This window comes from Rhinopithecus roxellana, chromosome 15 (assembly GCF_007565055.1).
Source record: "Rhinopithecus roxellana isolate Shanxi Qingling chromosome 15, ASM756505v1, whole genome shotgun sequence".
Taxonomy (NCBI): domain Eukaryota; kingdom Metazoa; phylum Chordata; class Mammalia; order Primates; family Cercopithecidae; genus Rhinopithecus; species Rhinopithecus roxellana.
In genome coordinates this window covers 32,826,813-32,839,341 of record NC_044563.1, presented here as the reverse complement: position 1 = coordinate 32,839,341, position 12,529 = coordinate 32,826,813, and the positions used below count along the sequence as shown (strand labels likewise).

The following is a 12,529-nucleotide window of genomic DNA, read 5'->3' as shown; positions in this document are numbered from 1 at the left end:
CCAATTCTGTGAAGAAACTCATTGGTAGCTTGATGGGGATGGCACTGAATCTATAAATAACCTTGGGGAGTATGGCCATTTTCACGATATTGATTCTTCCTATCCATGAGCATGGTATGTTCTTCCATTTGTTTGTGTCCTCTTTGATTTCACTGAGCAGTGGTTTGTAGTTCTCCTTGAAGAGGTCCTTTACATCCCTTGTAAGCTGGATTCCTAGGTATTTTATTCTCTTTGAAGCAATTGTGAATGGAAGTTCATTCCTGATTTGGCTCTCTGCTTGTCTGTTACTGGTGTATAAGAATGCTTGTGATTTTTGCACATTAATTTTGTATCCTGAGACTTTGCTGAAGTTGCTTATCAGCTTAAGGAGATTTTGGGCTGAGACGATGGGGTTTTCTAAATATACAATCATGTCATCTGCAAACAGGGACAATTTGACTTCTTCTTTTCCTAACTGGATACCCTTGATTTCTTTCTCTTGCCTGATTGCCCTAGCCAGAACTTCCAACACTATGTTGAATAGGAGTGGTGAGAGAGGGCATCCCTGTCTTGTGCCAGTTTTCAAAGGGAATTTTTCCAGTTTTTGCCCATTCAGTATGATATTAGCTGTGGGTTTGTCATAAATAGCTCTTATTATTTTGAGGTACGTTCCATCAATACCGAATTTATTGAGCGTTTTTAGCATGAAGGGCTGTTGAATTTTGTCAAAAGCCATTTCTGCATCTATTGAGACAATCATGTGGTTCTTGTCTTTGGTTCTGTTTATATGCTGGATTACGTTTATTGATTTGCGAATGTTGAACCAGCCTTGCATCCCAGGGATGAAGCCCACTTGATCATGGTGGATAAGCTTTTTGATGTGCTGCTGAATCCGGTTTGCCAGTATTTTATTGAGAATTTTTGCATCAATGTTCATCAGGGATATTGGTCTAAAATTCTCTTTTTTTGTTGTGTCTCTGCCAGGCTTTGGTGTCAGGATGATGTTGGCCTCATAAAATGAGTTAGGGAGGATTCCCTCTTTTTCTATTGATTGGAATAGTTTCAGAAGGAATGGTACCAGCTCCTCCTTGTACCTCTGGTAGAATTCAGCTGTGAATCCATCTGGTCCTGGACTTTTTTTGGTGGGTAGGCTATTAATTGTTGCCTCAATTTCAGAGCCTGCTATTGGTCTATTCAGGGATTCAACTTCTTCCTGGTTTAGCCTTGGGAGAGTGTAAGTGTCCAGGAAATTATCCATTTCTTCTAGATTTTCTAGTTGATTTGCGTAGAGGCGTTTATAGTATTCTCTGATGGTAGTTTGTATTTCTGTGGGGTCAGTGGTGATATCCCCTTTATCATTTTTTATTGCATCTATTTGATTCCTCTCTCTTTTCTTCTTTATTAGCCTTGCTAGCGGTCTGTCAATTTTGTTGATCTTTTCAAAAAACCAACTCCTGGATTCATTGATTTTTTGGAGGGTTTTTTGTGTCTCTATCTCCTTCAGTTCGGCTCTGATCTTAGTTATTTCTTGCCTTCTGCTAGCTTTTGAATGTGATTGCTCTTGCCTCTCTAGTTCTTTTAATTGTGATGTTAGAGTGTCAATTTTAGATCTTTCCTGCTTTCTCTTGTGGGCATTTAGTGCTATAAATTTCCCTCTACACACTGCTTTAAATGTGTCCCAGAGATTCTGGTATGTTGTATCTTTGTTCTCATTGGTTTCAAAGAACATCTTTATTTCCGCTTTCATTTCGTTATGTACCCAGTAGTCATTCAGGAGCAGGTTGTTCAGTTTCCATGTAGTTGAGCGGTTTTGATTGAGTTTCTTAGTCCTGAGTTCTAGTTTGATTGCACTGTGGTCTGAGAGACAGTTTGTTATAATTTCTGTTCTTTTACATTTGCTGAGGAGTGCTTTACTTCCAATTATGTGGTCAATTTCGGAATAAGTGCGATGTGGTGCTGAGAAGAATGTATATTCTGTTGATTTGGGGTGGAGAGTTCTATAGATGTCTATTAGGTCCGCTTGGTGCAGAGATGAGTTCAATTCCTGGATATCCTTGTTAACTTTCTGTCTCGTTGATCTGTCTAATGTTGACAGCGGAGTGTTGAAGTCTCCCATTATAATTGTATGGGAGTCTAAGTCTCTTTGTAAGTCTCTAAGGACTTGCTTTATGAATCTGGGTGCTCCAGTATTGGGTGCATATATATTTAGGAGAGTTAGCTCTTCCTGTTGAATTGATCCCTTTACCATTATGTAATGGCCTTCTTTGTCTCTTTTGATCTTTGATGGTTTAAAGTCTGTTTTATCAGAGACTAGGATTGCAACCCCTGCTTTTTTTTGTTCTCCATTTGCTTGGTAGATCTTCCTCCATCCCTTGATTTTGAGCCTATGTATGTCTCTGCATGTGACATGGGTCTCCTGAATACAGCAGACTGATGGGTCTTGACTCTTTATCCAGTTTGCCAGTCTGTGTCTTTTAATTGGAGCATTTAGTCCATTAACATTTAAGGTTAATATTGTTATGTGTGAACTTGATCCTGCCATTATGATATTAACTGGTTATTTTGCTCGTTAGTTGATGCAGTTTCTTCCTAGCCTTGATGGTCTTTACATTTTGGCATGTTTTTGCGATGGCTGGTACCGGTTGTTCCTTTCCATGTTTAGGGCTTCCTTCAGGGTCTCTTGTAAGGCAGGCCTGGTGGTGACAAAATCTCTAAGCATTTGCTTATCTGTAAAGGATTTTATTTCTCCTTCACTTATGAAACTTAGTTTGGCTGGATATGAAATTCTGGGTTTAAAATTCTTTTCTTTAAGAACGTTGAATATTGGCCCCCACTCTCTTCTGGCTTGTAGAGTTTCTGCCGAGAGATCTGCTGTTAGTCTGATGGGCTTCCCTTTGTGGGTAACCCGACCTTTCTCTCTGGCTGCCCTTAAGATTTTTTCCTTCATTTCAACTTTGGTGAATCTGGCAATTATGTGTCTTGGAGTTGCTCTTCTGGAGGAGTATCTTTGTGGCGTTCTCTGTATTTCCTGAATTTGAATGTTGGCCTGCCCTACTAGGTTGGGGAAGTTCTCCTGGATGATATCCTGAAGAGTGTTTTCCAACTTGGTTCCATTTTCCCCCTCACTTTCAGGCACCCCAATCAGACGTAGATTTGGTCTTTTTACGTAATCCCATACTTCTTGCAGGCTTTGCTCATTTCTTTTTCTTCTTTTTTCTTTTGGTTTCTCTTCTCGCTTCATTTCATTCATTTGATCTTCAATCGCTGATACTCTTTCTTCCAGTTGATCGAGTCGGTTACTGAAGCTTGTGCATTTGTCACGTATTTCTCGTGTCATGGTTTTCATCTCTGTCATTTCGTTTATCATCTTCTCTGCATTAATGAGTCTAGCTGTCAATTCTTCCACTCTTTTTTCAAGATTTTTAGTTTCTTTGCGCTGGGTACGTAATTCCTCCTTTAGCTCTGATAAGTTTGATGGACTGAAGCCTTCTTCTCTCCTCTCGTCCAAGTCATTCTCTGACCAGCTTTGATCCGTTGCTGGCGATGGGCTGCGCTCCTTTGCAGGGGGAGATGCGCTCTTATTTTTTGAATTTCCAGCTTTTCTGCCCTGCTTCTTCCCCATCTTTGTGGTTTTATCTGTCTCTGGTCTTTGATGGTGGTGACGTACTGATGGGGTTTTGGTATAGGTGTCCTTCCTGTTTCATAGTTTTCCTTCTGACAGTCAGAAGGACTGTCTGTTGGTCTGTTGGAGATTGCTTGAGGTCCACTCCAGACCCTGTTTGCCTGGGTATCAGCAGCAGAGGTTGCCGAAGATAGAATATTGCTGAACAGCGAGTGTACCTGTCTGATTCTTCCTTTGGAAGTTTCCTCTCAGGGGTGTACTCCACCCTGTGAGGTGTGGGGTGTCAGACTGCCCCTAGTGGGGGATTTCTCCCAGCTAGGCTACTCAGGGGTCAGGGACACACCTGAGCAGGCAGTCTGTCCGTTCTCAGATCTCAACCTCCGCGTTGGGAGATCCGCGGCTCTCCCCAAATCTGTCAGACAGAGTCGTTCGTGTCTGCACCGGCTCCCGCTACTTCCCCTGTTGGTCTTCAGCTGTGCGCTGTCCCCAGAGGTGGAGACTACAGAGACAGGCAGGCTTCCTTGAGCTGCTGTGAGCTCCACCCAGTTCGAGCTTCCCAGCGGCTTTGTTTACCTACTTAAGCCTCAGCAATGGCGGGCGCCCCTCCCCCAGCCTCGCTGCTGCCTTGCGGATAGATCGCGGCAGACTGCTGTGTTAGCAGTGAGGGAGGCTTCGTGGGCGTGGGACCCTCCCGGCCAGGTGTGGGATATATTCTCCTGGTGTGCCTGTATGCTTACAGCGCAGTATTGGGGTGGGAGTTACCCGATTTTCCAGGTGTTGTGTGTCTCAGTTCCCCTGGCTAGGAAAACGGATCCCCTTCCCCCTTGCGCTTCCAGGTGAGGCGATGCCTCGCCCTGCTTCATCTCTCGCTGGTCAGGCTGCAGCAGCTGACCAGCACCGATTGTCCGGCACTCCCTAGTGAGATGACCCCAGTACCTCAGTTGAAAATGCAGAAATCACCGGTCTTCTGTGTCGCTCGCGCTGGGAGTTGGAGACTGGAGCTGTTCCTATTCGGCCATCTTGCTCCGCCCCCCCAAATCTCGATATTTTCAACAACACTGAGATTAACTCTTTAGACATTCATCTTCAGGCACTTACATGATTTTTAAAAGATAAATGTCTAGAACTAGAATTGTGGACTCAAAGGGAAAATATATATTGCCAAATTACCCTCTAGAAATGTTATACCACTTTGCTCTCCAACTAGCACTATAACCACTTAAAAATAATTTTCAGCTGACCTCACTCCCTAGGATGGGTCTTGGGCCTCTCTGGATAGCCTGTTTGTTTTGCTCTGATTGCTTTTACGACCACCAGAGTTCCACTGGTCTCACCTCTCAGCTGCTGCGGTGGCCGCGGCATTCATAGCAAAGTGTCGGATGGTGCTCTCCTCCAGGTACTTCTGCTCCCACTTCGTCATGTCGGCCTCCAGGGCCAGGATCCGTTCCTCCTTCTCCCGCACAAGTTCCAGGAGGGCTGGGGCATTGTATTCCGGCACGTTGGCTGGCTGGCCATTTCCATGTTTCTGAAGGAGTAGAAAAAAACATCTTGATGCTCAAAACCACATCAATGCTGTCTACACAACTGCCCATACAGAACAGATGAAGTTCCCCAGATCCTGCAGCAATTCACACACCATGCTACTTCACCTCCAAATTCCTCTATTGTAGTTAATTCTCACGGTGTTCTGCAAAACAGACAATATTATCCCAGTTTCACAAATGAGAAATGAAGTTTCTGAGGGATTACATTAATGATGCAATGTCCCTCAGCTAATCAGTAGTAGGGTCAGGATTCAAACCTGGGTCTATCTCTGCAGGTCAAGGCCTTTGCATGACAAGAAGTGGCTTGTCAAATGGCATGCAGTTAATTACACCAAAAGCAAGAATAGGAATTAAGTCTTGGCCTCCTGGTCTAGGGTACTTTCTCCAGAATGCCATAAAGTGATTCCAGCTGTTTGTTTCCCCTAAGGCTGGCGGGGGAAATGGAAGGCAAAGGAAGTGGGAGATGCCCTAACTTGCATGCTCCCTAACTGCAATGCTGGGAAAGGAGGTATTCATACCTGCCCCACTCAGAGGCCTGAGAATGAGAATCAAACTAGATAACGCATATGAAAGCAGAAGACCTCTAGCATAAGGCAAGCTCATTTTTCAGTCTTTTCTTTTCATCTGTGTCAATAAGAAAATAAAGTCATTTTCTGGATTGCTTACAAACTGAGAATGCTCATACTTCAGAATCTTTTTCCTTTAATTAGGTACACTATTTCCTCTAAAGAGCATGACACAGAAGAAGTCGGCGTTCTGAGAAAGTTCTGCTTTCAGCGCAGCAGCAGAGAGAGGTCATCTCGGGGTCTCAGGGTTAGGGGCCCAGTCAGAGTGTGGACCAGGCTCCCTAGTACTCCAGGGAGAATGATTTCATCCCAGATAGTCTATATCCTGGGGTACACATTCCCCTCATGTTTTCCAGTGATTGCAAATTTTAAACGCAGAGCTGGGTGCAAGATGAGAGGCATGTGAATGCTTTACCCAGAACCACATAATCCCCTAGATTAAGAAAACGACTGGGGAATTACCCATAGCAACAGCTGGGCAGTCGAGCTGTACTGATGGAGTCTAATCGTATCAGAGAGGAAAAAAGAAATGGGTCTATGGATTTTTTGTAAACCAAATTTTGTTTTTATTCGATTTTTTTAAAGCTACAGATATAAATTATTCTAGGAAGTGGCATCTTGCCAGTGACCAACTTTTTAAGTAGGAACACAGGAGAAGGGCACACCTATCCTCACCTGACCTGTGCAGGAAGGGCACTGACTCCATCTGGCTAGGCACCTAGCCTCAGGCAGGAGAACAAATGAACCAGTCCAGTGAGATGAGACGCTCCCTTATTTTTAGAAACTTTCCTAGAAAAATCTCCCATGGCCTCACTAAGCTGCCATCTATGCTTGTCAGTTTCTATCTAAATCCCTTCTGTTACCATCTCAGCTGGCTTATTTTTGCAGAATCCTCTTAACCTCACATGAGATCATGACAACTCTTCATAGCCCCCCCAATTCATGTCATTAAGAGTTATTTACATAAATGCATGAATGTCAACATTCAAGGGTACAGAGCTAGCATGGTCTAATGGGTAAATGTGCTACTGAGAAAAACAGATTGATGGTCAGGTGGGCCAGCTTCTACCACCCATTCAGTCAGCTAGACGGCAAGTATTGACTGAGCATGTACCATGTGCCAGGGATGCAACAGTGAACACTACAGATTAAGTCTTCCCCCTCAATGTGTTCACGTGGGAGAAATGTCCTCATCAGTTACATGACCTTGGGCTGGTCCCTTTAACTTCCCTGTGCCTCATTTCTCTTTTAAAGAACATTCTTCAAGAACCTTCTCTCTTCTTTCTCATATGACTACTGTGGAAGTAAGATGTGAAAATTAATTTGAGCTCTTTGTAAAAGAGATAAAATTGTGACTTCTTAAAAATGTAAATTCCCCTCTCTCTTTTATCTTTTTTCTCTTTCACTTCCCTCTCAGTTTCTAATGATGCTGAAGCACTATTTGACCTCCCATGGTAGAGGGGCAACTACTTATAAAACAGGAACTGTTGATTAAGAGCTTTTCTTTCTGCTAGTCCTATTGTCCCAACCTATCTTTCTCTCTCCATCCCCCTTCAGTATGCCACACTTCTGCTGACCTTGTTCTCAATGAGACTGGAAAATCTGGGGTAATGGTGGAATTTGGGAGAGGGTACCAATGAATGCCCTAAAACTTCAAATGATGCTGAAGGTACTGATGGCAATGAAAAAACAGCAGTGAGAGTGATTTGTTTTTAATCAGTTGCTAAGTGCAAGGCATTCCAATAAGCACTTTGTTCAGATTTTATTTGCAGTTACAAGTGTGAGGTAAGTATAATTTATTTGCCTCACTTTATAGATAAGGAAGTTGAGGTTCAGAAAGATGACTTACTCTAGGCTACTTTTCTGGTGGGAGGTAGGATTCAACTGTGGCTGGTTTAACCCTGGGGCCCATGCTCGAAATCAACACACGATTCCAACCCTCTCTGCTCATCCTCAGTGTACCAGCCCTTCTGGAAAGGTCCAGAAGAAATAATTGGAGCTGACTCGAGGGCTCTGTGTTGTTAGAGGGAGCCAAGTAGACGGGGTCAGCTGTGTTCCGGCATAAGTCAAAGGGCAGAGCCCTTGTCTGGGCTGTTGAATCAACAAGAACTCTAAGCCGCACTCTCAAAAGTCTCTTCAGAATCATGCCCAATGGGAAGTGGTGAGTCCATGTGGTTGATCTATTGTTCTGTTGAGGGTGGAGATGACCAGGAGCTTTGTGACAGTGGGACCCCAGCATGCTTTCTAAAGCTGTCAGATAACTGCCTTGGACACAGGGATGAAGGAACAGGGTGTGGCGTGGATGGCGGAAGTCTTTCTCGAGGCTGCCCGAGGCTGCTGCCCAAGAACTGGCAGGCACGTTCATGAGTTGCGTGAGGGTGAATGAGGAGGAGGGGATCAGAGAGGCCATGGATCCCTTTCCCGGACAGGCTGAGTTTCTCACATGACCCATGTTCTCAAGTAGACTCCGAGTCATCCCTGGTGAGGCCAGCAGAGCTGCCCCCCAGACCAGCCCACAGTCACCAAAAATGAGTTTAGACACACTTTGCCCTTTTTACAGTACCTGCCACATGGAACTAGTAAAAACCTCAAGATGTTTCCAGTTGATTTTTTTTGTAACAACGTTTTAACCTTTTTTCGGTTATAAGATAATGTATGCTTACTTGGAAAATCAGAAAATAAAGAAGTATTACAGGAAAAAAATAAGAAGGCTGAGCATCCCCAAACCTGAAAATACAAAACCCAAAACACTTCAGGTCCCAAGCAATTCAGATTAGGGATACTCAACCTCTACTTATCTTTTTAATGAGTATCAAGAGCAACAGGGAAATAATCCCTGAATGTATTTCATATCATAGGAGGCAGATTAATGCTCTCATTAAAACAACAACAACAACAACAACAAACTGTAATGTTATTTTTAAAGAGATGCTGAGCATCACAGTTCTGTTTAGAGACTGTCTCCTCCTCTTTGGTTTCATGTCAGCCATACACAGCTGGGGGTCTGCCATCAGCTCCCGAACACAAATTCAAAATGAAAGCAGAGTAATTTCCCAGAATAGCCTCAATTCTGAAATTTCTGTCCCCCACTGGTGCTCCTCAGCCTGTCAGCAGCCTTCATGCACAGCAGGAATGTTGTTTTTGCCTGCCTGAGGAAACTGTGTGGGTGAGCGTGCATGGGTCTGAGTGTGCATACAGCCAACTATCCTCTGTGGCAATTAAGATACTTTTCAAATAATTCTAACATTATGTTTCTTCTTGATAAACAACAAGGATAATGGAGGTAAGTCTGGTTTCACAGCTCTCAGAAGGCCAAGAAGAAGTAATCTAACTGTAGAGTGTGGACAGCATATTAACTGGGAAGGAACATTCTTTTTGTGCTCCAAGAACCAAGATGTGCCCATTTGGTCAGCCAAAGAAAGATTCATCAGTGTCTACTGTGGGCCAGTGCCATACCTGGAACCAGGGAGAACCCCTGTCCTCAGTTGGGGAAGCGAAGATCTCAGCAACTGAGCAACAGAGAACAGCTGAAGGGTGTAACTCTGTGCCAAAGTATGTGACACAGTTTATCAGTATTAGAAGTCCACAGACAGATCTACCTTTTCTTATGAGCTATCCACCAAGCCAAGACAGTGGGAGGCGGAGGTGGGTTTCTTAGTTTTCTGGGCAATCTCACTAACACCTCTTTCTCCAGCCAAATGCACACACCCAGAGGGAACTGTATGGGCCTGCCCTGCGAGAGGGCTGAGCTGGCCTGAGTGCATGCGCTCAAGTGTTTTCAAGTGTTTTAACCACAACCACTATGCCCTATCCAGTAGATAATTCCATGGGGCCCTGCCTTGCATTTCCCTGGTATCCCAATTTAGAGCACACCCGTCACCAGCTGCATAAAGGCCTCTGCTCATCATGCTGGGTGATGGTGGACAGGCTTGTCTGGGGCCAGGAGATTTGACCAGTCTTCCTCCTGCTCGCTGTGGTGCAGGTGAACTCCAGGCTGGGCTTTTCATTCTGTGCTAACTCATAGCTGAGTTACAGAGAAGGACAGGCAGCAGGAATAGGAGCTTATGGCCAATATTATTTTCTAGGGATGGTCCTACATCCCCTCCTCTCCTTTACCTCGAAAAACTCACTGATCATCATGTGCTACTCATGTCACCTCTTATTGGCTCTTCCCTTCAACTCCTCCACGAGTTCTCACTGTCACTACACCCTAGGCTGCACCGACAACCTTCAGGCTGGCCTCTGTGACTTTAACATCCACCCTCTGGATGGTCCTCTGACATGAGAGGGCTCTCTCCCCGATCTCTTGCACCATATTTCTCTCCAGCTTAAAAACCTCCCAGTTGTTGGTACTCTGTTGACTATAGGAAAAAAGCCCAGTCTCTCAGCTTGACCAAATGCCCTCCACAAGTGGCCTTAGTCTCCTCACCAGCCACTGCACTGGGCATTCTCCCCTAGCTACCTGCACCCTGCTGCCCTGGACCTGCCATGTCGTTTCATGGCCCTGTCCTTTACCATACTCTCCCTCTACCTATGATGTTCTTGCCCTCAAATACCCAACAAACTCATCTTTCAATGTCCAGCTCAAATGTCCTCCTCTCTGAAGTCATCTAATGCTGCATTCCCCTCTCCCTAGCCCCAAGCTGGTGACCACTTTCTCTCTGTGACGACATCTGTCACTCCAGTAAGTGGACTGCTCGCCTTCTCTCCTGGTCGTTGTATGGGTTCACTGAGGACAGGGAGTTCTTGTTTCCCTCTGAATCCTGGGAGCAAGGTGCAGCATCTGGTCCATGGTAGATGTTCCATACATTTGCTGAGTGAACACATCTAATTCTTTCACCAGTCTATGCCCAGTTCCTTACCTGCTGGGTTCTCAGTGCATCCAGCTCTCTCTCCAGCCAAGTCCGCAGTCTCCGCTCCATCTGCTCTCGCTTCTCACATGCAGACTGCAGCTGGGTCAGGGCCTGCTGCAACTTCTCGACTTTCTCAACATATGCTTGCTTCTCTCGTAACTGAGTGGAGAAGAGCAAAAAAGAGCACAGAATTTAGACCACTGATTCTCAAAGCTGGGGTGGAGGAGGTAGGGTCAGATTACCTGGAGATCCTATTTAAACTACAGGTGCAGGTACCTCCCACCTCTCTACTCCTATCCTTCAAGTGCACTGGAACAGAAAAGATTTACACATAGGCTGCCAGTTATACCTACAATGGGCTAGGATGTATGAAATTGAAGACCCTACTGGGGTACCTGCTTTTGGTAATTTGTGCAGCTTTGAGCTCAATACTTGTTTATTGCTTAATAATTACTGCATTTTCAGGCACTGGAAGTGAGGTAAAGAGTTTTTGCACGTATGTTTATTGCAGCACTATTTACAATAGTAAAGACATGGAAACAACCCAAATGTCCATCAATGATAGACTGGATGAAGAAAATGTGGCACATATACACCATGGAATACTATGCAGCCATAAAAAGGAATGAGATCATATCCTTTGCAGGGACATGGATGAAGCTGGAAGCCATCATTCTCAGCAAACTAACACAGGAACAGAAAACAAAACATCGCATGTTCTCCCTCGTAAGTGGGAGCTGAACAATGAGAACACATAGGCACAGGGAGGTAACAAAACACACCGGGGCAAGTTGGGGGGTAGGGGTGAGGGGAGGGAGAGGATTAGGACAAATAGCTAATGCATGTGAGGCTTACAACCTGGATGATGGGTTGATAGGTGCAGCAAACCACCATGGCACATGTATACCTATGTAACAAATCTACACGTTCTGCACTTGTTTTCCGGAACTTAACATAACATAAAATAAATAGAACTAAAATAACATAAAATAAATAGAACTAAAAAAAGAGTTTTTGATATCATGAAGAAATGCTTATTCTACAATGTCAAGTGAAAAATCCAGAATCAAAAATTATATACAACATTATCATAATGATGTCTATCTATCCATGAAAAAAAGGCAGGACTGAAATACTTTAGAGCATTAAGCATGCTTATCTATATGACAAAATGGCAATTACTTCTTTATTCTTTTCTATATTTTTTCAAGTTTTTTATAATAAGCATAAATTCCATTTATAATAGAGAAATTAGGTATGTATGTATATATATATGTGTACCCATTTATGTATGTGTGAATAAAAAAAAATTTCTTATTATAGATATCTATGGAGTAACTTTGTCCTAAAGATTTCAGAGTCCTTTATAGATTAGTTGGCAGCCCTGAAGAGATGGGAAGTGCATAGTGAATATTCAACAACACAATAACTGAGGAGATGGAAATTAAGGTTAAAATAATCTATGGAAATGTCACATCAGGTATAGATTTAGAATTATGACCAAAAACTTCCAACTCTTACTCTCACACTTTGTTTTCTTCCAATTAGGGGTTTGGCCCATGTTCATAAATCCTGGGCATACTGACAGCATTCTGAGAACTGGCTAGTGCCAAAAATCAGGCTTAGGCATCGACTTGATTTGGTCCTGGGTGAGAAGACACCAGATGCTATTTCCTGTCATTCTGCATCTGGGTGTATTCAATCTTGAGTTCAATGATGACACTGGCCAAGTTGGAACATGCTAGTGATTTAGCTGCTAGGTGAGCTTTCTGATTAGCACCTATTGAAATTTCTATTCTATATTTCAATAATAGAAATATTGAAACTAAAAGATGAGTTATACCTATATCCTGTCCTAGTTGAAGTCACTGGAATAAAATGAAGATGCTTTGACCTTTCAAGGAGGAGAGAGCAACTTTACAGACTTTTTTACATCTGTTCTTAGGATCGATTTTTATCTGGCCC

The 12,529-nt window shown here is 43.7% G+C and overlaps 1 protein-coding gene across 3 annotated transcripts in view; it reads right to left on the bottom strand.

The window, feature by feature from the left end:
• AMOTL1 (angiomotin like 1) overlaps window positions 1–12,529 on the bottom strand; it is a 183,256-nt gene that overhangs the window by 18,288 nt on the left and 152,439 nt on the right. For all 3 annotated transcript variants that reach the window (XM_010360570.2, XM_010360571.2, XM_010360572.2), the window contains 2 exons: window positions 10,574–10,723; window positions 4,936–5,126 (listed from right to left, as the gene is read on the bottom strand). In XM_010360570.2, coding sequence (XP_010358872.1) covers window positions 4,936–5,126; window positions 10,574–10,723 — 341 coding nt within the window. The remainder of the gene's footprint in view (window positions 1–4,935; window positions 5,127–10,573; window positions 10,724–12,529) is intronic.